This window comes from Schistocerca gregaria, chromosome 3 (assembly GCF_023897955.1).
Source record: "Schistocerca gregaria isolate iqSchGreg1 chromosome 3, iqSchGreg1.2, whole genome shotgun sequence".
Lineage (NCBI taxonomy): Eukaryota > Metazoa > Arthropoda > Insecta > Orthoptera > Acrididae > Schistocerca > Schistocerca gregaria.
The window spans coordinates 849,315,428-849,338,795 of NC_064922.1; the positions used below are offsets into that span (position 1 = coordinate 849,315,428).

At 39.0% G+C, this 23,368-nt stretch overlaps 1 protein-coding gene across 2 annotated transcripts in view; it reads right to left on the minus strand.

The window, feature by feature from the left end:
- Positions 1-2,714: 2,714 nt before the first annotated feature.
- The window catches only part of LOC126354777 (aprataxin), an 86,659-nt gene continuing 66,005 nt past the window's right edge, over positions 2,715-23,368 (minus strand). Inside the window, exons 3-4 of one of the 2 annotated variants that reach the window (XM_050004675.1) lie at positions 18,068-18,201; positions 2,715-2,987 (exon numbers count right to left, since the gene is read on the minus strand). In XM_050004675.1, the coding sequence (XP_049860632.1) occupies positions 2,947-2,987; positions 18,068-18,201 (175 nt within the window). In that variant the 3' untranslated portion in view covers positions 2,715-2,946. Of the gene's footprint in view, positions 2,988-10,114; positions 10,450-18,067; positions 18,202-23,368 lie in introns of those variants that run through there. The other variant, XM_050004674.1, reaches the window with a different exon arrangement.

Here is a 23,368-nt window from a genome sequence, read left to right on the forward strand (position 1 = left end):
AGAACTGCAGCTGTTCACAACATACAGTGTAATCCACTGGTGTGGAACCACCATTAGAAAACTGAAAATACGGATAAACAGGAATTTAAAGTCAAGTGGAATTAGGTGCAGAGATCCTGTATGGCTGTGTTACCAACATGGCAGTCATTTTGCAATCTGCTACTTTAACTCTTAATATTCATATGGAAAGCGAGTCATATGACATATCAAACACATAGAGGATTGCACATGGGAAATAATGGGGTCTTTCCCTTGAATATACCTTTATTTATTCTTTATTTGCACAGAGCATGGGAAATGCTGGACATAACATTTAAAAGCTGAAGATGTGCTCAGCATGTTGTGAGGCGGTTATTATCTGCTTCACCCATTCTTCCATGGCTTTAACTGACATATATACTGGAATACAAGCACAAGTTTCAAAAAATTACTTTCTAACGAGACCAAGAATAAGATCTCTTCAACATATCCTGGTCCAGGGAAAATGAATATCTGTGTATACCTGGACATTTAGTCCATAACAAAAATGTGACACTATTGAGCTGAAAGTTAAAAATGTCCCATCTTCAGACAGCAGCATGTTTCCATCTAACAACTGCAGATATTGTAATGACCTGCTGCTAGTATAGCCTGAACAAAGAAAAGCCCAACAGTAGGGTAACACCATATTCCACACCAAACTATCTATCACCTTTCATGCACATCTACATAAGGTGTATCAATCCTGTGAGGATTGTCATCTGACCAATATCTGTGTATCTGTGTATTTACCTAACCTAATTACATTTCATTTCAGACAATAAGAAGCGAAGCAGCTGCAGGACTTGTTTTGCAATACATGATGGAATTGACAGTCTTGCCTCCCAGCATGGTAAATGTCATAAGCTATTGCTAAATCAATAAAGATGGTAAACAAAAATAAAAAGCTTAATATGTGAACAATTTTCAGGCTGCAAATCAGGAAGCAGAGTTTGCAGATTTCAGTTCATTTGAATAAGTGAAGAATATGAAAGAGCCCTTGCAGGAAATGTCGCAGTTTAGAGGAGAGGTATGCAAGCAGATAAACTTTGCACATCTGCTGCAACATCACTAACTGGTGTACACTATAGTAACACTACCATGCCACTGGAGATGGTAATGTTGACAGAAAGCACACGTTTCATTAAACACTTCTCTCAGCAGTAAAGATTGATCATAGTCTGTCAGCATTATAGTTCCAGTTTTAATGTTTTACAAATTTCATTTTAACGTGGTGGGATAGTGCTTCAAGTTGAATTATTTTACACTTGTACTATGCTGTTTATCATACGGTATGGAGATGGGGGCATTGTTTACCATTACCATCCCACCCTATACCCTTTTCCAGTTCCACTGGCAATTGTTGCATGGGAAAAAACAGATGTCTTTTTAGCCCTTACATTAGTACAAGATTGAATTTCATTGCTTTTACAATTTGAGAAATTTGAGCCTGCTTATTGTAATCATGTCTTTCACTTTACACATATCCCTATTTTCATCCCACTTGCCTGTTGCAGTCTTTACTCTCTCATAATTTTTTTCCCCCAGAATGCCTTCTATACAGTTCCATACTGGTGCCTAGTAAACTATACACTATATGCACGTATATGGAATACCTGAGCAGCGATTTTCACTGCTGAGATCATGCCAGTGGTGTGCCTGCTCTTTGTGGCATGGCTCACCTTATGCCTGTCTCAGCTGTGCTGGTTATTCACACTAAATTCTCTTCACTGATATGTCTATGCACCTGTTTATCAATGTTAACAAAACATTACAATGAAATAAAAAGTTATATTTCATACGAGGGTGGTTTGAAAAGTTCTCGTAATCACCACTAGAGATCAGCACTCACGCAATGAGTTGTTCACGTGATATTCATTGGACTGTTGCCTGTAAACACGTGCCACATCAGTGCTCTTGGAAGAGAGCTGTGGCTCTGTTTTTGTTCCCATGTAGTGATTCGTGAAGATGGAAAAGAAAAATCTAGATTCAAGCAGTGATTAAGTACTTCATAAAGAAAGGTATGAAAGCAAAGGACATTCATGCTGATTTCCAGAATTCACTGGGGGACTCTGCTCCTTCACATTCAACTGTTGCCAAGTGGACAAATGAATTATATTTGGTTGGGAGAGCTTAGATGATGATATGCACTGTGGTCAGCCAAGATGAGTCAGTGCTCCAGAAATCATTGCTTAAGTGCACAAAATGGTTACAGAGGATTGCCGATTGAAAGTGCATGAAATTGCTCATGCTTGCCAGATGTCATCTGAAAGGGTAAATCACATTTTAAGTGAAGAATTAGAAATAAAAAAATTATTTGCAAGGTGAGTGCTGCACCTCTTGACACTTGATCAAAAACAAGTGCTGTCGCCATGGCAAAATTACGTGAACTAAGGTATGAATTGTTGCCACACCCACCTTACTTACCTGATATGACTGTCAGACTTCCATCTCTTCCCAAAACTGAAAAGTTTTCTTGGTGCATGAAGATTCATTTCAAACAAGGAATTTATAGCTGGAGTTGACAACTATTTTGCAGGCCTGCAGGGAACTCATTTTTGAGATGGAATCAAGGCATTGGAACAGCGTTGGACCAAGTACATTAATCTACAAGGAGACTACATTGAAAGATAAAAAAGTTTTACTTACATAATAACTTTTTTTTTATTCCATTCTAAGAAATTTTCAAACCACCCTCGTAAATTATTTCATGAATGATACATTTTGAAATATGGTACACAATGTATTCCCACATCATATTGATTACAACAATACCATGATTCCTTCTGCTTGTTTTTATTGCTGTAAATGACATCTTCCCATAAGGCGGCTTTCTTTTCAAGATGATTCAACAATGATTGAAAAGTGCCCTCCATATCAAGTTTTTATTCTTCCGATCTCTTGACTTCGTTCATTCTTTGTGATGACTCACTTGAATTTCTCAAATAATAGTTGGTACTGCACTGGATCTGAAATTATGTACCAGTTGCTAAAATATAGTATGTGTACTCATTCAAAATTAAGTTTTGAAAAGTGTGGTTACCACATTAAATTTTTAAAATAATTTTGTAACTAATTTTTCTAAATGAGTTTCTATAGTAACTATATCAGTCATCACAAGCAAATGAACTAAGCAGCCTTGTTTCACAATGACAGAGAACAAACATCTTTTATTCCAAACTGACTTCTTTTCAACAAAATATACTGCTTGAAATCAAAGCAGCCTCTGAACAGCAGAAGGTTCTCATCAGTACGTAAATTTTTGAAGTGGAGTGATAGGAAATTTTCTGACACTTATTTACCAACACACCTCATCTTCAACATTTTCACTCCTGAAAGGCAAGCACTGGAAACATGAACAATGATTTTCTTGGTCTTAAGATGCCAAAGGCCCAGGATCAAGCATAGCCACACATTTACCCTCTTTACCACAATTCATATGTAATGTTTCTGTTACTGTGTTTGACATTCCATGTATGCACATCTTTGAACAGCTTTGTAACATGACCCTGCACTGTAATACTGCCGAATAAGTATTTCCCCTGTCATGTAAGACCAATATTAATATTTATGAGTGTGACTACCAACTATATGAAGTACTGTAGGTCACATTGTTTATTCATGTTGTGAGAAAACACGGATACATTGAACTTTTCGAATATGGCATCTTAATTATTAGCATATATCATATCCATGACTATTCAGCTATATGTGCATTTCTGGACAAATTTGAAACCTTGCTGTGTAGGTTGCAGGTAGAAAAGTTATGTAAAAACGTCATAATTTGTGCTGACTTCAACATAAATTTAAGAGCTGATGACAGGTTTGCCCTTTCTCTGGAGGACATGTTATCTACAAATGGCTTAACGTTAAACTTTAGCGAGTACACTAGAATAACAGCATTTTCTGCAGCATGTATAGATAACATAATGAGCAGTATCAACTATGGTGCTACAGAAAAGTTCACCTAAGAATTAGGTGTATCAGAACATTCAGCCCTTTTTATCTTATTGCCAAATTTAGATAAAACTGTAATAGTGAAAGAAGTCAGAAACCTCAGCCATCAAAATGTGAATAAATTTGTCTCAAGACTAAATGAAACTTCCTGGTCGTTCAGTAATTGATACTCAGTAAACACAAACTAGAATGCTTTGGTATCAGAATTTGTTGGTGTTTTCAATGAATGTTTCCTGCTCATAACAGCATGTGACAAAAACTGTAAAAAAAGTCATAGATAACTGAAGGTATCAGGATCTCTAGTATTACAGAGAGGATACTGCACATGGAAGCAAAGAACAACCATGATTCAAAGTCTGTCAGCTATGTAAATAAATACAAAAGAATATTTGGTAGAGTAGTTAAACAGGCAAAACAAATGGCAAACAGTAAATACATATCAGATGCCACAAATAAATCAAAAGCTGTATGGCAGATTGTCAAGACAAATAGGTGCTGAAAAAACAAAAAGGTTTAATCATAAATTAGAAATAGATGGGGAAATGATTCCAAGCTCCAGACATATATGCAAAGAATTCAACAGGTAATTTATAAATTCTAACCTATGATCTCCCTCCTCCACACCCAAGTGCCTATGTGATGCGGCACAGTTCAGAATTCAAATTTAACCCATGTATCCTGCTATGAAGGGGCTAAAACTATAAAATCCCTAAAAAATCTCAAATCTGTGGGCTGGGATGAAATTCCAACAAAAATAATAAAGGCAGAATGTGATAATATTGCACCCAAAGTCTGTCACATAATAAATCAATTGCTTGATAAGGGCTGCTTTCTGGTCAGACTGAAGTATGCGGAAGTTCAACCTAGGGCAGACAAGAGGAGACAGGAAATTTTTGTCTACTATCAATTATTTTTAAAATATTTGAGCGAGTAGTGTGTAACCAACTATAAAAATATAACAAAAAAACATAACATTATTCTTCACACTAAGTATGGATTTGGGAAGGGTTAAAGCACGGTGCATGCTATTAATGAACTAATCAATAAAATAGGCAAATGCCTAAATAACAAGGAGAGCATATTTGGAATCTTCTGTGACCTCAGCAAGGGATTTGATATGGTAACCCATAAGCACCTGCTCGTCAAATTAGCTTCTTATGGCCTCCATGAAAAATCCTTAAGTTGGTTCATGTATTATCTCAAAAATAGGAAACAGAGGGTAATTATACAATGTAAGGGCAAGAAAGCTTTTTCTAGTCGAAGAAAATACAAGCAGGTGTAGCCCAGGGGTCTATACTAGCCCCATTACTATTTCTACATTATATAAATGATATGCCAGGTAAGGTAACTTCGGTACAATTCTGTATACAGATGACTCAACAGCAGTAGCCTGCTGTAAAAACACTGAAGAGTTTAAACAGAAAATGAAACAAACTCTCTGAGAAATAGAAAATTGGATAAATAATACTGCTATGAAGCTACACCTAACAAAAACACTAATTGTACACTTCAGGTCAGGGTCAAACAAACTGTTGAATATATATGACAGTTAAGTTATGAATGCATAGAACTGATCACAGCAAAATCTGTTAAATTTCTTGGAGTGGCCAAAACAAAAACTTGAGATGGACTGATCACATGGATTGCTCACTGAAGCAATTAAATAGCTTTGTTTAACCAGTGAGGGTTCTAAATAAAGTAACTGACTTAGCTGTTAGGAAAATTGGGTATCATGCATATTTTATATCAGTTGCAAGATATTGTAATACCACAACCCTTTTTGGGACTCTGTATCCTTTTCCAGTCTCATCCCCACTCTCCCAAGGAGGACATACATGCAATATCAGTAATTTACATCAGTTTAAACTGCTGCTTTGATTTTGTCTCCTCTGGTTATCTGGATTTGAATACAGTGAAGATTTTCTTTTGCAGCAAATTAGTAACTTGCACTAATTTAAACTACTGTTCAGGCATTGTTTACATTGGGCCTCACCAATATGCAGATTGAAGGAAACATATTGGATTAAAAGTTGATGTACCATAACAATTTGTACATTGTACAAACTTGAGGCACATGGTAGGATAAAAATTGCTATTGTAATTATGGAGTAATTAACAATTAAAGTTCCGATTTTTCTAGTCATCGAAAGACAGCTACTTTTATGTATTCAAGCCAATAACAAATCGTATCCCTAATAGAAATATGACACGACAATTTTTCAGTCAGAATTAAGCACTCATGTTTTAATTGGTGTTAGTTAATTGAATTGTAATTACATCTATACAGAAATGCAAAATTTTACTCATACAAAATTTGATTAATTGAATCTAAGCCTTTCATTCAATAAAACTAATACCTCTGTTCACCTGAAAATGATTGCGTGATTATCCTTTAAGCATGTAAAATGATATATGCGAATTGGTGAAATATATTGTTACAATGATAGAACATGTAATTTATAGTCTTAATAGAAACAGATTCAGTCCTGTCTTTGTATGAAATTATTCACTTTTAATTCATGTAAATTTCTATGTAATTTGGGAAGATTTACATAAAAATTTTAATTGTATAACTCTAAAAATGTAATATGTAACAATGTCAGCAATTGTTTAACATCACGTAAACTGGGGAGATTTGTACGCTGCCATAAGTCAGTCTTGGATCAGTTCAGGGCAGCCTTTGAGTTCGTCGCCAAACATCTAACATGCAAAATAAAACTCCTGTGAACACGAATTCCTGGAGCTTATTTCTACTATTGCATAAGTCCCGAGTGGCGATGCAGTAATATGAAGATGAACCTATGACAGCATTAAGAAGCAGCAACCCGGATTGCACAAGGAGTATATTATTTATTTGGTGGAGGATATCCACAATATGATGTGGTACTCTGTCTTGTGTTAAGCAATGATACACATCCCAAGCTTCCCCACACAGAATTATTTTCACCACAATATATTAGAGTATGACATACTTTTTGGGGAGTAGGAAAAGGAAGCCTCTTCAGTGTGTTGAAGCTACAGAAAAAAATTATCATGACAAAAACAAACAACAGACAATCATGCAAACCTTTATTTGCAAGCATTGACTTACTGACAATTCCTTCTATGTTTATATATGAAACACTTCTCTTTGAGATTAAAAAAAAAAAACACATTTTTTGAGGGAAATTCGTTTACACATGCTTATGAAACAAGGCACAAACAAGATTACATGTCACCTTGCCACTGACTTAACATTATTTGAAAATACTCCAGACTGTGTTGCTTTTAAGCTTAGCAGTAAAATGCATTCAAAGTTAAAGGACTGCAAGAACCCACAGGTTCAAATAGTGAAAAATATTGCTACAACATGGATGGTTTTATAAACGAGGAAAACACATATGAGATACTACATTTGTTTTGTTTTTATGTCATTTCTACATTACATTCTATGTATATGCTTATGTTCTCTTTTAATGGACATACACGTTCTTTTTGTGTGTCCATATATATATAAATAAAATAGAAAGAAACTTCCACATGGGAAACATATATTAAAAACAAAGATTCCAAGACTTACCAAGCGGGAAAGCGCCGGTAGACAGGCACAATAAAATAACACACAAAATTTCGAGCTTTCGCAACCAACGGTTGCTTCTTCAGGAAAAAGGGGAGGAGAGGGAAAGACGAAAGCTAGCAACACTCCATTCTGAAGAGTGATCCCACAGGATCAATGGTGCAATCATTGGAGTGCCCCTAGCAACAGGATAGCTTATTTTGTTGTAGAACTGAGCTAATTTTGGCTGAAGTCCAGCATTGTACAACTTTCCAATATTTGAGAACAGGAATTCCTCGAAATTGTGTGTGTGTGTGTGTGTGTGTGTGTGTGTGTGTGTGTGTGTTTGTTTGTTATTTTATTGTGCCTGTCTACCGGCGCTTTCCCGCTTAGTAAGTCTTGGAATCTTTCCATATATATAAAAACAAAGATGATGTGACTTACCCAACGAAAGCGCTGGCAGGTCGGTAGACACACAAACAAACACAAACACACACACAAAATTCAAGCTTTCGCAACCAACAGTTGCTTCGCCAGGAAAGAGGGAAGGAGAGGGAAAGACAAAAGGATGTGGGTTTTAAGGGAGAGGGTAAGGAGTCATTCCAATCCTGGGAGCAGAAAGACTTACCTTAGGGGGAAAAAAGGACAGGTATACACTCGCAGACACACACATCCATCCGCACATACACAGACACAACCAGACATTTGTAAAGGCAAAGAGTTTGGGTTAAAACTGAAAAGTGACGGGGACCTTTATCAAGCGTGACTTCATTTTAACTGTACGGTATATGTTACATTGCATTTAGGAACTTTCGGGTAATTGAACATGTATCAATAATTACAGATTTCTGTAGTTGTATATATAAGTTTGGATGTAGCTGTATTGCATTGATGTACTGGTGGAATTGTGTGGTATGACTCCTGTAGTTGATCGTATAATTGGTATAATGTCAACTTTATCCTGATGCCACATATCCTTGACTTCCTCAGCCAGTTGGATGTATTTTTCAATTTTTTCTCCTATTTTCTTTTGTATATTTGTTGTATTGGGTATGGATATTTCAATTAGTTGTGTTAATTTCTTCTTTTTATTGGCGAGTGTGATGTCAGGTTTGTTATGTGGTGGTGTTTTATCTGTTAGAATGGTTCTGTTCCAGTATAATTTGTATTCATCAATCTCCAGTACATTTTGTGGTGCATACTTGTATGTGCGAACGTGTTGTTTTATAAGTTTATGTTGTAAGGCAAGCTGTTGATGTATTATTTTTGCTACATTGTCATGTCTTCTGGGATATTCTGTATTTGCTAGTATTGTACATCCCCTTTTGATGTGATCTACTGTTTCTATTTGTTGTTTGCAAAGTCTGCATTTATCTGTTGTGGTATTGGGATCTTTAATAATATGCTTGCTGTAATATCTGGTGTTTATTGTTTGATCCTGTATTGCAATCGTGAATCCTTCCGTCTCACTGTATATATTGCCTTTTCTTAGCCATGTGTTGGATGTGTCTTGATCGATGTGTGGCTGTGTTAGATGGTACAGGTGTTTGCCATGTAGTGTTTTCTTTTTCCAATTTACTTTCTTTGTATCTGTTGATGTTATGTGATCTAAAGGGTTGTAGAAGTGGTTATGAAATTGCAGTGGTGTAGCCGATGTATTTATATGAGTGATTGCTTTGTGTATTTTGCTAGTTTCTACTCGTTCTAGAAAGAATTGCTTATTATTATTATTATTATTATTATTATTATTATTATTATTACTATTACTATTTTTAGAGCTCTCAATGAAGCATATGGGAAACAATCTTCTACAGTCTTCTGGCATTTGGAAAGGAGAAAAGTAATTTTAGTCTGAAGAAATTCTTGGGATGTAAAAAACATTCATATTAATATCTGTAGCTTCGTACAGCTTCATAGTTGTCTATTCAACTTGTGAGAGTGAATAATGAAAAGAGTAAAGGTAGGAGCTGTCAAATGGTGTTTCACAAGATGTTTTATCATAAGCTTTCTGCAATACACAGATAAAGAATCAGTCTTCCAGTTCCGCAAAAGAATTTCCCATGACATACAAAGTACTGTTTGCTTTAAGTATATCATTGTTTGTACCCTGTGGAACTACCATTAGCATTCAATAGTTGCTGTCACTTGAAAATGAAAACAGATGAGAACAGAGTTGTGTCTCCTGATGGTTCTAAGTGATACAGTAAATCATTTTCTCTCTCAGTAATGTAGTGGTTTCATCAGTATTTCACAAGTACTTGCATGTACTCATTTTTTGTTACTTTTGTAGGTTGACCTGTGAGAGGAAATAGCAATAAGCAACAGACACTTTCACAATGTTCACCACAAGCCTGCAGGCAGTTGTATTGATGTGCTCACTGCATCCATCAAATATTGAACATGCTCTCACTACCATAATTACAGAAATTATGGGGCAATGTGGATAAATATAGGACCTTATTGTGTTACTTACTTTTATTAGTTTTTATTTTCTGAGTACGTATAATATAGTTCCTTTCTTAATTCTTGTCAGGTTAATATGTACACATTAGCTAATGTTGTTCAATAATAAAAGTAATATTTGCCGAGCAAAACGTAAGTGCATGCTGTTGCATAATAAAGACAATTTATTTTATGCAAATAAAATCCATGACAAAAGTCCATATTTTCTATTCAAAATAAAATTTCAGTTGAAGTGGAAGTACCATAAAACCAAAAACAAAACAAAAAAAATCACTGCAGGAACATTATTCCCAATTTTAAGTCCAGTTTGATTCATTTTTTCGTTATATGTGTAAGTAAATGTTGTTTTAACTTTGGAATAGTTGGTGACTGAAAGCTGCACTTATTACATTTCAGTGGTGTGTCCATCAATTTTTTTGCAACTTCACTAGAAATGCGGTTAAATTTACCATGTTCTTCAACTTCTGCCAACACTTCTGAAACACCAAACAGATCATGAAACCAAAAGTGATAAATTATGCAGTCTCCACACAGAAAAATGAAGATACAAGAATTTATTGAAGAAAATAACTATGTATACGACGATGTATCTATTATTCATTCATTACGGAAATATACATTTGACAAAGAGCAGCTATCATAGTGGGGCATTGCAATTACACTCCACGGAGCGGCACTGACTGACTGACTGACTGACTGACTGACTAGCCTAAGAAAGGAAACTCCAGGTTGGGATATCAACAATGTTAGGGAAAGGATAGATTGTTACTCACCGTAAGCAGGATATGATGGGGAGTGGGGGAGGGGGTGTGGCACGCAGGGGGGAAGGGCACTGTCTAGTGGAGAGTACAGGGTATGACAAGCCTGCTAGGCATATGATTGGGAGGCTGTGAGGTAGGAAGGTGGTAGGTGGAATGGGGGGGGGGGGGGGGAGGAAAGGAGCACGGAAGGGGAAAGGCATTGGCAGAGAGCGGCACCCAATGAGGGTGAAGGGACATGAACAGAGGGATGATAGGGCAGAGGGAACAGAAACTGTTGGGTGGATGGTGTGGGGACAATAGGTTTCTGTAGGTTGAGATCAGGATGATTCTGAGAGTGGAGAATGTGTTACAAAGTTAACTCCATCTACACAGTTGAGAAATGCTTGTAGTGGAAGAGAAGATCCAGTTTAGCTGCATGTTGTGCCTCAGGACAGTCTATTGTGCTATTGGCCATAGCTTGGTGGAGGCTTTTCATCATTGTGGACAGCTGGTTGGTAGTCATACCAATATAAAAAGCTATGCAATGACTGCAGCAGAGCTGGTATATCACATTACTCCTTTTACTAGTGGCCCTCCTCTAATTGGGAAGGATAAGCCTGTAATAGGACTGGAACAGGAAATATTTGGTAGGTGTATTGGACAGGTCTTGCACCTGGGTCCTCCACATGGATATGGGATTGGATGTTGTGGAGTTTGGGTGAGCTATAGAACACTACTTTTGGCGGGTGGGAAGGATCTTTGGTACGATATCCCTTATTTCAGGGCATGATGATACGTAATAGAAGCCCTGACAAAGAATGTGCTTCAGCTGTTCTGGTCCGGGGTGATAATAAGTGACAAAGGGGGAAGTCTCTCTTAGCTGCTTCTTGGGGGTGGTGAGAGGATGGGGTATGTGAAGGTAAGTGGCATATGAGATCTGTTTGCAGACTAGGTCAGGGGGTTAGTGCCTTGGTGTGAGACTTCAGCACACTGACCAAGTGAGTTCTTGTCTCTGCGGATATGCCTTCCCTAGATGACCAGGCTCCACTGGAGGGGGGGAGGGGGGGAGGGGGGAGGGGGGAGGGGGGAGGGGGGGATTTGTTGGTGTGAAAATGAAAGTGTGCCTACAACATATGTTTCCAGTTGCTGGCCACGGGGAAGGCTTCTTGCAGGCAGAATATAGGAACACAAGAGATAAGAGATCTCAAACCATCATCTTTTTTTGGTCAGTATTTGATCCCCTCTGTGCCTGCACCTTTGTCAGGAACCTATCTCACCATACCCTCACCACCACCCTGTATCTATGTATGTGAGGAAGAATTACAAGGCGTAAGAAATGAAATAAAATGAACAGTCCGTTGAACACAGAATACAGATTGAGAGTAAATCAAAGAAAGATGAAGGTATTGAGGTGCAGTAAAAATGAGATTAGCGACAACTTTACATCAAAACCGAGAACAATGTAGCAGATGAAATGAAGGAATCCTGCTACCTCATGAACAAAATAATATATGATGGACAAAGCAAGGATTACAAAAGAAGGAACATAGTGCAGACAGAGAGACATTTCTTGTCAAAAGAAGTTACTCTGTATGAATCAAATTATCAAAATTACTGACAGTCGGGCATGGGGGATTGGCCAATGTTATCAGTTCCCATTTGTTTGTACACACAACATGGCTGCAGGAGCAACAACTGGCCATTTTTGTTATGGGTAGATTCACCTTCTATCCATTAATTTGCAGTATTGAATTTGCTTAGCTGGGTGGTAATAGTCTTATCACTTTTTTGCAAATTTTCTCAACTAGTTTAAGACATTTCAGTACAAAAATAAATGCACCACACAGAGAGAAATGAAACACAATTCTTTACTCGGCAAAAGTGTTGTCTTCAACTGACTGCAGAAATTGGCACTTCTTGAGGTAGCAGAGTGATATGACAACAGTGAAGAGGCAGAAGGCATGACCAAGCTCATTCGCTGATTTGGCTGTTGCTAAGGTAGACGCCCCATAAACAACTAGCTGTGAATCACTTTATTATTCCTATTGAGTGATAGTACCAAATGTGGGCCTCAATTTGAGAAATAAATTTCTGAGAAGGTACATCTGGAGACAAGCATTGTATGAAGTGAATCAATGAGTACAAGAAAACGGGAAACGAAGAGAATCAAAATGTTTCAGACATAATGTTACAGTAGGATGCTGAAATTTAAGTGTACTGAAAATATGACATGAGGTACCTCTCCACAGAATTAGTGAGGAAAAGAATACAGCTATGAGTAAAATACTAATTAGAAGAATGGACAAGGTGATGGTACAAGTGTTAATGACATTAGGAAATATTTCAATGGAGACAGAGGAGTAGAGAGAGATTAGAATATATACAAACAGTAGTTGAGGATACTGAGTTTAAGGGGTAATCTGAGGTGAGGAACAGAAGTCACAGTGGACACAAAATCAGTTTCAAGACTGATGAAACAAAAAAGAGGAGAAAGAAAGAAATCCTTCCAAAACAAATTCTTAACGGAACCACGAACAGAAAATCTGTAAAAATAACAAGTTTTTGTTGTTGTTGTTGTTGTGTTAGGTTACACCCTAGTCTTTCCCAAATCAGAATATGTATGGTTTTTGTATGTTTGGTGTATATTAATGGAAAAAAAGAGTATTTTCTAAATGACAGGCCCCCTTCTGCTTGCTATTAATTGAGCTAAGTTTGTCACAGCTGCAGCAGACTTCCTTTGGCTGCACTCAACTTATTCTTTGACCACTGCTTTGTAAGTTGGTCAGGATGGTGTTGAGCTGCTGTAGGTAACAGGGGAACATCAGTTCAGCATTCTGTTTTCAGTTTAGTGATTGTAATGATCTGAAATAGTTCTTCATTTTTAAGAATTGTGTTGAAGTTACATTTCATCTCTGCAGATTATAAATATGGGCATAATAAGGAAACTTAATAGTACGAATAAGTTTAAACGTAACAGAGGAACCCTGTCATTTTCTGTGTCCAAAGGGGTCTGAGCCATAATAGTAGCACCAAACGGCTAGTGTAACTGCTGATGAATACAGACATGGCCATCAATGTCAATAGCAGATGATGTAAAACCTGTCTACAGATACATAGCTACCAAACACCTGCTTGCTAAATGCACCCATGGGAGAGCTCAAAAGTTTCAATAACTGTGTGTTGGAGCACTTGCTTAAAACATTATTTTTGGGCCTCCAACCCCTACCAACTGGTGTCATGTTTCAATCACAGGTCAGCCAGCAGGTTGAAAGTTTTCAGTGATGTGGATGTAGAACCTACAGTGAACACAAGGAATGTGCTATTGTCAATTGACCAGTTCACTGCAGAAACCAGTCAGCAGTTATAAGAGCCAAAGGACACAAAAGTTGAAAAGAGAGTAAGACAGCGTTGTAGCATATCCCTGATGTTACTCAATCTGTGCATTTTCACAAGCAGTAAAGAAACCAATGACAAACTGGCAGAAGCAATTAAAGTTCAGGGAGAAGCTATTAAAAACATCAAGGTTTGCTGACAACATTGTCATTCTCTCAGAGATAGCAAAAGTTAGAAGAGCAGGTGAATGGAACTGACAGTCTTGAAAGGAGGCTATAAGATCAACATTTAAAAAATGCTAATGGAATGTAGTCGAGTTAAATCAGGTGATGCTGAGAGAATTAGATTATGAAACAAGACACTAAAAATAGTTTATTTTATTTTGGCAGCAAAATAACTGTCTGAAGTAAAGAGGATAAAATGTGGATTGGGGAAGGGGGATAAAAGAAGAGAAAAAAAGGATTTTTTTAAGCAGCAACATTTTATCCTTCACAATTAAGAATCTGATGGAATATCTGTTTCATCTACATCTCTCCGTATATCTTTACAAATTCTATTACAATCCCATCTACTCTATTTCATTTTCCTCCCCCCATGAACCATGGACCTTGCCGTTGGTGGGGAGGCCTGCGTGCCTCAGCGATACAGATAGCTGTACCGTAGATGCAACCACAACGGAGGGGTATCTGTTGAGAGGCCAGACAAACGTGTGGTTCCTGAAGAGGGGCAGCAGCCTTTTCAGTAGTTGCAGGGGCAACAGTCTGGATGATTGACTGATCAGGCCTTGTAACACTAACCAAAATGGTCTTGCTGTGCTGGTACCGTGAACGGCTGAAAGCAAGGGGAAACTCAGCTGTAATTTTTTCCCGAGGGCATGCAGCTTTACTGTATAGATAAATGATGATGGCATCCTCTTGGGTAAAATATTCTGGAGGTAAAATAGACCCCCATTCGGATCTCCAGGCGGGGACTGCTCAGGAATACATTGTTATCAGGAAAAAGAAAACTGGCGTTCTACGGATAGGAGCGTGGAATGTCAGGTCCCTTAATCGGGCAGGTAGGTTAGAAAATTTAAAAAGGGAAATTGATAGGTTAAAGTTAAATATAGTGGATGTTAGTGTAGGATGGTGGCAGATGGAACAAGACTTCTGCTCAGGTGAATACAGGGTTATAAATACAAAATCAAATAGTGGTAATGCAGGAGTGGGTTTAACAATGAATAGGAAAATAGGAATGCGGGTAAGCTACTACAAACAGCACAGTGAACACATTATTATGGCCAAGATAGATACGAAACTCAAACCTACCACAGTAGTACAACTAGCTCGGCAGATGATGAAATAGTCATGGGTGACTGGAATTCGTCAGTAGGAAAAAGGAGAGAATGCAACATAGTAGGTGAATATGGATTGGGGGAGAAAAATGAAAGAGGAAGCCGTCTGGTAGAATTTCGCGCAGAGCATAACTTAATCATAGCTAATACTTGGTTTAAGAATCATGAAAGAAGGTTGTATACATGGAACAAGCCTGGAGATACTGACAGGTTTAAGATAGATTATATAATGGTAAGACACAGATTCAGGAACCAGGTTTTAAATTGTAAGACATTTCCAGGGGCAGATGTGGACTCTGACCACAATCTATTGGTTATGAACTGTAAATCAAAACTGAAGAAACTGCAAAAAGGTGGGAAATTGAGGAGATGGGACATGGATAAACTGAAAGAACCAGAGGTTGCAGAGAGCTTCAGGGAGAGAATTAAGGAATGATTGACAAGAATGGGGGAAAGAAATACAGTAGAAGAAGAATGGGTAGCTTTGAGAGATGAAATAGTGAAGGTAGCAGAGGCTCAAGTAGGTAAAAAGACGAGGGCTGATAAAAATGGGGGAAAGAAATACAGTAGAAGAAGAATGGGTAGCTTTGAGAGATGAAATAGTGAAGGTAGCAGAGGCTCAAGTAGGTAAAAAGACGAGGGCTGATAAAAATCCTTGGGTAACAGAAGAGATATTAAATTTAACTGATGAAAGGAGAAAATATAAAAATGCACTAAATGAAGCAGGCAAAAAGGAATACAAACGTCTCAAAAATGTGATAGACAGGAAGTGCAAAATGGCTAAGCAGGGATGGCTAGAGGACAAATGTAAGGATGTAGAGGCACATATCACTACGAGTAAGATAGATACTGCCTACAAGAAAATTAAAGAGACATTTGGAGAAAAGAGGACGACTTGAATGAATATAAAAAGCACAGATGGAAACCCAGTACTAAGAAAAGAAGGGAAAGCAGAAAGGTAGGAGTAGTATATAAAGGGTCTATACAAGGGCGATGTTCTTGAGGACAGAATTGTAGAAATGGAAGAGAATATAGATGAAGATGAAATGGGAAATACAATACTGAGTGAAGAGTGTGACAGAGCACTGAAAGATCTAAGTCGAAACAAGGCCCTGAGAGTAGACAACATCCCATTAGAACTACTGACAGCCTTGGGAGAGCCAGTCCTGACAAAACTCTACCATCTGATGAGCAACATATATGAGACAGGCAAAATACCCTCAGACTTCAAGAAGAAAATAATAATCCCAATCCCAAAGAAAGCAGGTGTTGACAGATGTGGAAATTACCGAACTATCAGTTTAATAAGCAACGGCTGCAAAATACTAACACAAATTCTTTACAGACGAATGGAAAAACTGGTAGAAGCCAACCTCGAGGAAGATCAGTTTGGATTCCGCAGAAATATAGGAACACATGAGGCAACACTGACTCTATAACTTATCTTAGAAAATAGATTATGGAAAGGCAAACCTACGTTTCTAGCACTTGTAGACTTGGAGAAAGCTTTTGACAATGTTGAGGGGAATAATCTCTTCCAAAGTGGCAGGGGTAAAATACAGTGAGCGAAAGGCTATTTACAATTTGTGGAGAAACCAAATGGCAGTTATAACAGTCGAGGGGCATGAAAGGGAAGCAGTGGTTGGGAAGGGAGTGAGACAGGGTTGTAGACTATCCCTGATGTTATTTAATCTGTATATTGAGCAAGCAGTAAAGGAAACAAAAGAAAAATACGGAGTAGGTATTATAATCCAAGGAAAATAAATGAAAACTTTGAGGTTCGCCGATGACATTGTAATTCTGTCAGAGATAGCGAAGGACCTGGAAGAGCAGTTGAACGGAATGGACAATGTCTGGAAAGGAGGATGTAAGATGAACATCAACAAAAGCAAAATGAGGATAATGGAATGTAGTCGAATTAAATTGGGTGATGCTGCCGAAATTAGATTAGGAAATGAGACACTTAAAGTAGTAAAGGAGTTTTGCTATTTGGGGAACAAAATAACTGATGATGGTCAAAGTAGAGAGGACATAAAACGTAGACTGGCAATGGCAAGGAACGCGTTTATGAAGAATAGAAATTTGTTAGCATCGAGTTTAGATTTAAATGTCAGGAAGTTGTTCTGAAAGTATTTGTACGGAGTGTAGCCATGTATGGAAGTGAAACGTTGACGATAAATAGTTTAGACAAGAAGAGAATAGAAGCTTTTGAAATGTGGTGCTACAGAAGAATGCTGAAGATTAGATGGGTAGATCACGTAACTAAGTAGGAGGTATTGAATGGAATTGGAGAGAAGAGAATTCTGTGTCACAACTTGACTAGAAGAAGGGATCGGTTGGTAGGGCATATTCTGAGGCATCAAGGGATCACCAATTTAGTATTGTAGGGCAGCGTGGAGGGTAAAAATCGTAGAGGGAGAGCAAGGGATGAGTACACTAAACAGATTCAGAAGGATGTAGGTTGCAGCAGGTACTGGGAGATGAAGTTTGCACAGGATAGAGTAGCATGGAGAGCTGCATCAAACCAGTCTCTGGACTGAAGACCAGAACAACAACAATATTGTTTACACCAACTATGAAATGGCAGATCGGCTTAGCAGAGTATGGGAGGGGGGGGGGCATGTAGATGCTCTTCTTTCATCTTTAGAATTTCTTAAGGTCGCAACAGATGGTCCGCGAAGTACATACTTGCTGAGGGAACAAAGAAGTCAGTTGTAAAAGTGTTCCAGTGCTTCTTTGTTTTGAGAGAAGGTGAGTTGAAGTCATCGCTGATCACATGCAAATGTAGTCTTGCCATACTTGCAACTGCGTGGTAACCAATCCTGCAACATATTTAAAAAATATAACTTTCACATTTTTGATTTGTACTTACTTAGTTACAAAACTATAACACAAATAATCTACAGTTGTGCCCAGCATGTCTGTGGATTACTGCTATCAATCTGTCAGACTGTTATTGTTAGCCTTCATACAACACTATTTAACCTTACTTGTTCATTGTACGGAAGAAGAGTTACGAATTACTGTTTTCATGCACACATTCAATGTAAGAATGAGTGTCTGAGAATAGCTATCTGCCATGGATGTTTTGGAAAATGCAGCATTTATTGTTCAATTGGATAGATAAATAGTCTACTAAGTGGCGGCAGAACACACACATAAAAGATGGTTGTAACTGGCAACCTTTTGGAGCCAGTGGCTCCTTCTTCAGGCAGAAGGGTTGAAGGGAAAGGAAGGAGGGTGAAGGAAAAGGACTGGAGAGGTCTAGAAAAAGGGGTTGATTTCAGTAAAGTCAGCCAGAACCACGGGTCAGGGGAGACTTATCATATGGGATGAGAAGGAAGTCTTTCCTTCTCATTCAATTCAACAAGATTATGGGATTGCAGTTAGATGAAGTTGGCTTCTTGCCACCTTCTTTAAACAGAAAACTAGGCAACAACCTACAGATTAATTTTAGGAGTGGAGATTATTAGTGTGCTTTGCTATGTTTATACTAAAAATTGTCAGAACAATGCATGTGCACAGGTCTAAGTTAGACAACCACATCTCTCGTCATGTTATGCTGCATCTGAGATGCACTTAGGCAACAGTGTTATTGTGTGCACAACCACAAAGTTAAAACTCAGTAATTAAATTGATAAGAATATCTGGGAGAGACTGTCGATAGTTAACAGGGCACTATCTTCATTATCTTCAAGGCTAGTTTCTTTGGACCAGTTTTGAGAAGGATGTGTCATTACCCACTTCATGTAACTTCTTGTTCTGTCACACTGTATAATAAAGTTAAGTGGACATAAGCACAAATGTGTGTACTCTTCCTTTTATGGAGTGAAAATTTCCCTGCATAAATGATGAGCCCAAAACTACAGTGGTGTGGCAGTGGACAATTTTTCTTCACACATACCCCACATCATCCCATACCAGCATGTCGTCCATGCAAAACTTCCACTGTGACATTGACGACAGCATCCAGAACATCAAGAAGCAACTCAACATGATACAGCACGCTCCACAGTTCACAGCGTCATGGGTTCCTACGTCTCAAAGTGAAAGAGTGGAACTGTTGCATAATCTCCATCAACCTCAAAATATTCAAGAACTCAGGCGATTCCTGGGAATGATATGCTTTTTATCAACGCCAACTCCCAGAATGTCCATTCGGACAATGCTACACAATGCATTGGCTGGAGGTAACAAACATGCCAAACGCCCACTTCCACAGATGCACAAGACAGAGTCAGTCTTCACAAAGCTGCAAGACAGCCTGCATGATGCTCATGCATTAGGAGCCCACCCAGCTTGTGTAGTCAAAGCAAGCCAGTTCCAAACAGGTGCAGCACTCCGTCAGAAGGTAAACAGACATTGGCAACCACAAAGTTTTTTTCTCTCAGAAGGTACATGCCAGCCAAACTTGCTGCAGTGCATATGCAACAGAACTCCTCGAAATTTATGAGTGTCAAGCGTTTCCGCCCCTCCTTTGAGGGCAGACCTGTCACAATATTTACCAGCCACAAACCCATCGTGTCAAGTTTCCACAAAATCAGCAGTTCATGTTCTCCGCAACAGGCTCGCCAAATCGAGTACATACGATGATTTTCTACAGATGTGTGTGATAGCCATGGAACTGACACTATTGTGGCAGACAATTTTTCACACATCAATGGGCAAGCTTCGATGTTGGATTGTTCTGAACTTGCAAGTGCTCTAACTTTGGGAACACAACTACAATCTTTCTTGCAGACTCTTCCACCGGCCTGCATTCCCAACTTATGGACGTGCCCTGCGGCTTGTCTAAGTATGGTGCCACATTTATACTGCTAGACCATGCCAATACATTAATTCCTCCCCAATTCTGATGACAATTTGACAGCATTGACAACTTGGCACACCCACAAACTAACATCTCAACGAGGTTGGTGACAGTCCGTTTTGTGTAGCCGTCAGTCAAGAAAGATACATGGGACTGGGCCCGCTTCTGCCTTCAGTGCCAACACAGTGGAGTATGACACCACGTGCACACTCCAGTAGGACAATTCCCAATTTCTAGTGCATGTTTTGGGTATGTCCACATTGATCTGGCTGTGCCCCTCCCCCTTCTGAAGGCTACAGGTATTTGTTTATGGCAGTGGATTGTTGCACATGGTGGACAGAGGCCATTCTGATCAGAGATGTTCCCACAAAGACTACCACGTGAGAATTCATGGAAACTTTAGTGCCCCATTTTGGGTTTCCATTTCTCATTCCCACCAAACAGGGACGCCAATTTGAGTCCACAATGTTCTAGCAATTGTCAACATTTTGCAGTTTCTGACATAACTGAACAACCAGCTACAGCCCAGCCAGCAGCAGCTTGGTGGAAAGGTGGCACTGTATGTTAAAGGCCTACCTGATGTACCACAGAGACTCTTAGACTCATGCATTGCCACTGGTTTTTTTTTGTGTTTACGGATTGTTTAAAAACTGATGTGGGCTGTTCATTGACAGAGTTCATGTACGGGGAACAATTATGCATCCCAGTGGAATTTCTTGCACCCATGCCTCTTCCAAACAAGGCACAGCTAACCTGTCTCTTGCAGCAAATCAGAAAGCATGCAGAGACCTTCTGTGCAACTCTGCCATCACAGCATACCACACACACCCAGTTTTCGCACACACCGTGCTTCCCATAGATCTGGTACTACATCCTCTGCAGCCACTGTACATCGGCCTATACTGAGCATTACGATGAGAAAAATACAGTGACCGTCCTCAACCACAGAAAGAGGACCAAAGTCTCCACACTGTGGGTAAAAACTGCTTGGATGCTGCCAGCAAGGCTCACCACCACAAAGTCAACTTCATGCACACCTACAAACAAGGTCAACAATCACGCCAGAGCCAGATAGCTGTAACTGGCCCAACTTTCACACCCTGGGAAAAGTTATACAAGCAGAACCATCCAACGGCACCCGACCCCTTACATCCACACTCGTGTGGGCCAGGAAATGAAGTTTAAGTACCCTGGCCTATCTGGTACTCTGCACTTTAGGGGTGGGGATAGGGGTTTGCGTGGGAGTGACTATCGACAGTCAACAGGACACAATGTCCATTATCTTTGGGGCCAGTTTCTTTGGACTAGTTTGGAGAACTGTGTTTCGTTTCCCACTTGATGTAATTTGTTTTTCTGTTACACTATATAATAAAAAGTTACAAACTCCTTTGCTACATTCCATCCTGGGTTTTCTATTGTTTGATATAATAAAGTTAAGCGGACATCAGCACAAATACGCATACCCTTTTATGTACTTTCTCTACACATTAAATGGCGCTAGGCATATAATTTTGCTTTGTGAACAAATAACCAAATGACTGGGTGTCTCAACTTATGCAGCTGAAAGCCACCATCCCAATTAATAAAAACTTACATCAAACGTATTTCTGCAGATACTGTAATTTAATTCCAAAAGGATCTTTTCATGGCCAAGAGTTTCATTCTGGCCAACACTTCAACTTTTGTAAAGAATGTAGTGATGTGCAATACCAATTTCTAGTGATACTATTCATCTGAAAATGGCTGTCTGGTTGTTAAAATATCGATGCAAGAAGTCAGTATCACGTGGCTGTAATCCCAAAATCTCATGAGATGCTCAATGTGCTGGGAAAACTTCAAAACACACACTTATTACATTACTAAGTAACTGACTATAAATGCATCAAATCTCTCACAGGGAAGAAAAAATGTCAGTTGTGTTGCCCTTTGACAGAAGGGACAACAGAACTGCACACGGGCACTAAGTGATAAGGAGTTAGCTTAAAGCTCAGTCAGAGAGGTGATTGCATGTTGCCACAAAACACAGTCTGTAGTTACGAGCCAAGAAGAGAACACAATGTTGACCCAGCTACCCTATGTAATTCCAATGACTTGCTTAAAGTGTAAATTATTACTCTTGTCAAACATACAGTATTTTGCGTCCTCTGAGTCTTTCACAATGGCATACATGAATAAAACGTTTTCGGTTTTCAAGCCACGTCAAATTTAATAAAATACTAAAGCTTTCGATAACCATCTCCTCCATCGCCGTCAGGAGTTCACTGACTGCCAGGGCTGCTACGGTTTCTATCTTACATGGGCATGACAACAACAGCAGCAGCCAATCAGATAGACCCAACGTGGCGCATGCTGGTGACGTCAGGTGGCGCCAGGGAAGGAAGCGGCTGAGATTCGTTTAAACAACAACAATTTCAACAGAGACTAGCGGTACACACTCAGCAGGGCATGGGGGGTGGGCGTTGGACATCGAAAGAAAGCAAAGACAGATGCACGACGTGGGAGCGGCCGTTTCAAATGTGGCACCTCCCCCTGGTGCCACCTGACGTCAGCGGTGCGGCCACGGGCAATAGCGCCACGAGCTGCCTGGGTCGACTTACGCACGCACGTGCCACATTGGGTCTATCTGATTGGATGCCGCTGATATCATGCCTACATAAGTGAGAAACTGTAGCAGCCCTGGCAGTCAGTGAACTCCTGACGACAATGGCGGAGATGGTCATCGAAAGCTCGAGGATTTTACTCCATTTGATGCGGCTTGAAAACCGAGAACATTTTATTCATACAGTACTTCGTCAAAACTTTTGGGTAGGAGAGAATTTTTTAGTTTTTGTTGTTTTGGATTGAGGGGTGGAGGGGAGGGGGGGGGGGGGGGGCGAGGAAGCAGAAGTCATAGCAACAGAGTGACAGAAAAGGATGGGCTAATGAAAAAAGATGATCGTTTTATAATGCTCTGTCTACATTTAAGCATAAATTTTTAATGCACTTTGTTATTCTGATGTTCCATTTTGTATCACTGGGTAAGTGATTAAAATTTTTGTTTGCAGATTTGTGCATCTATATTTGTGCTGAAGACAACCTTAATATGGAGAAATGAATGTCATTTTTCCTTCTGGCATTGTAATTATGTACATCATTGTTCCTTTTAAACTGCTGTGGATTATTTAAAACAAATTTCATGA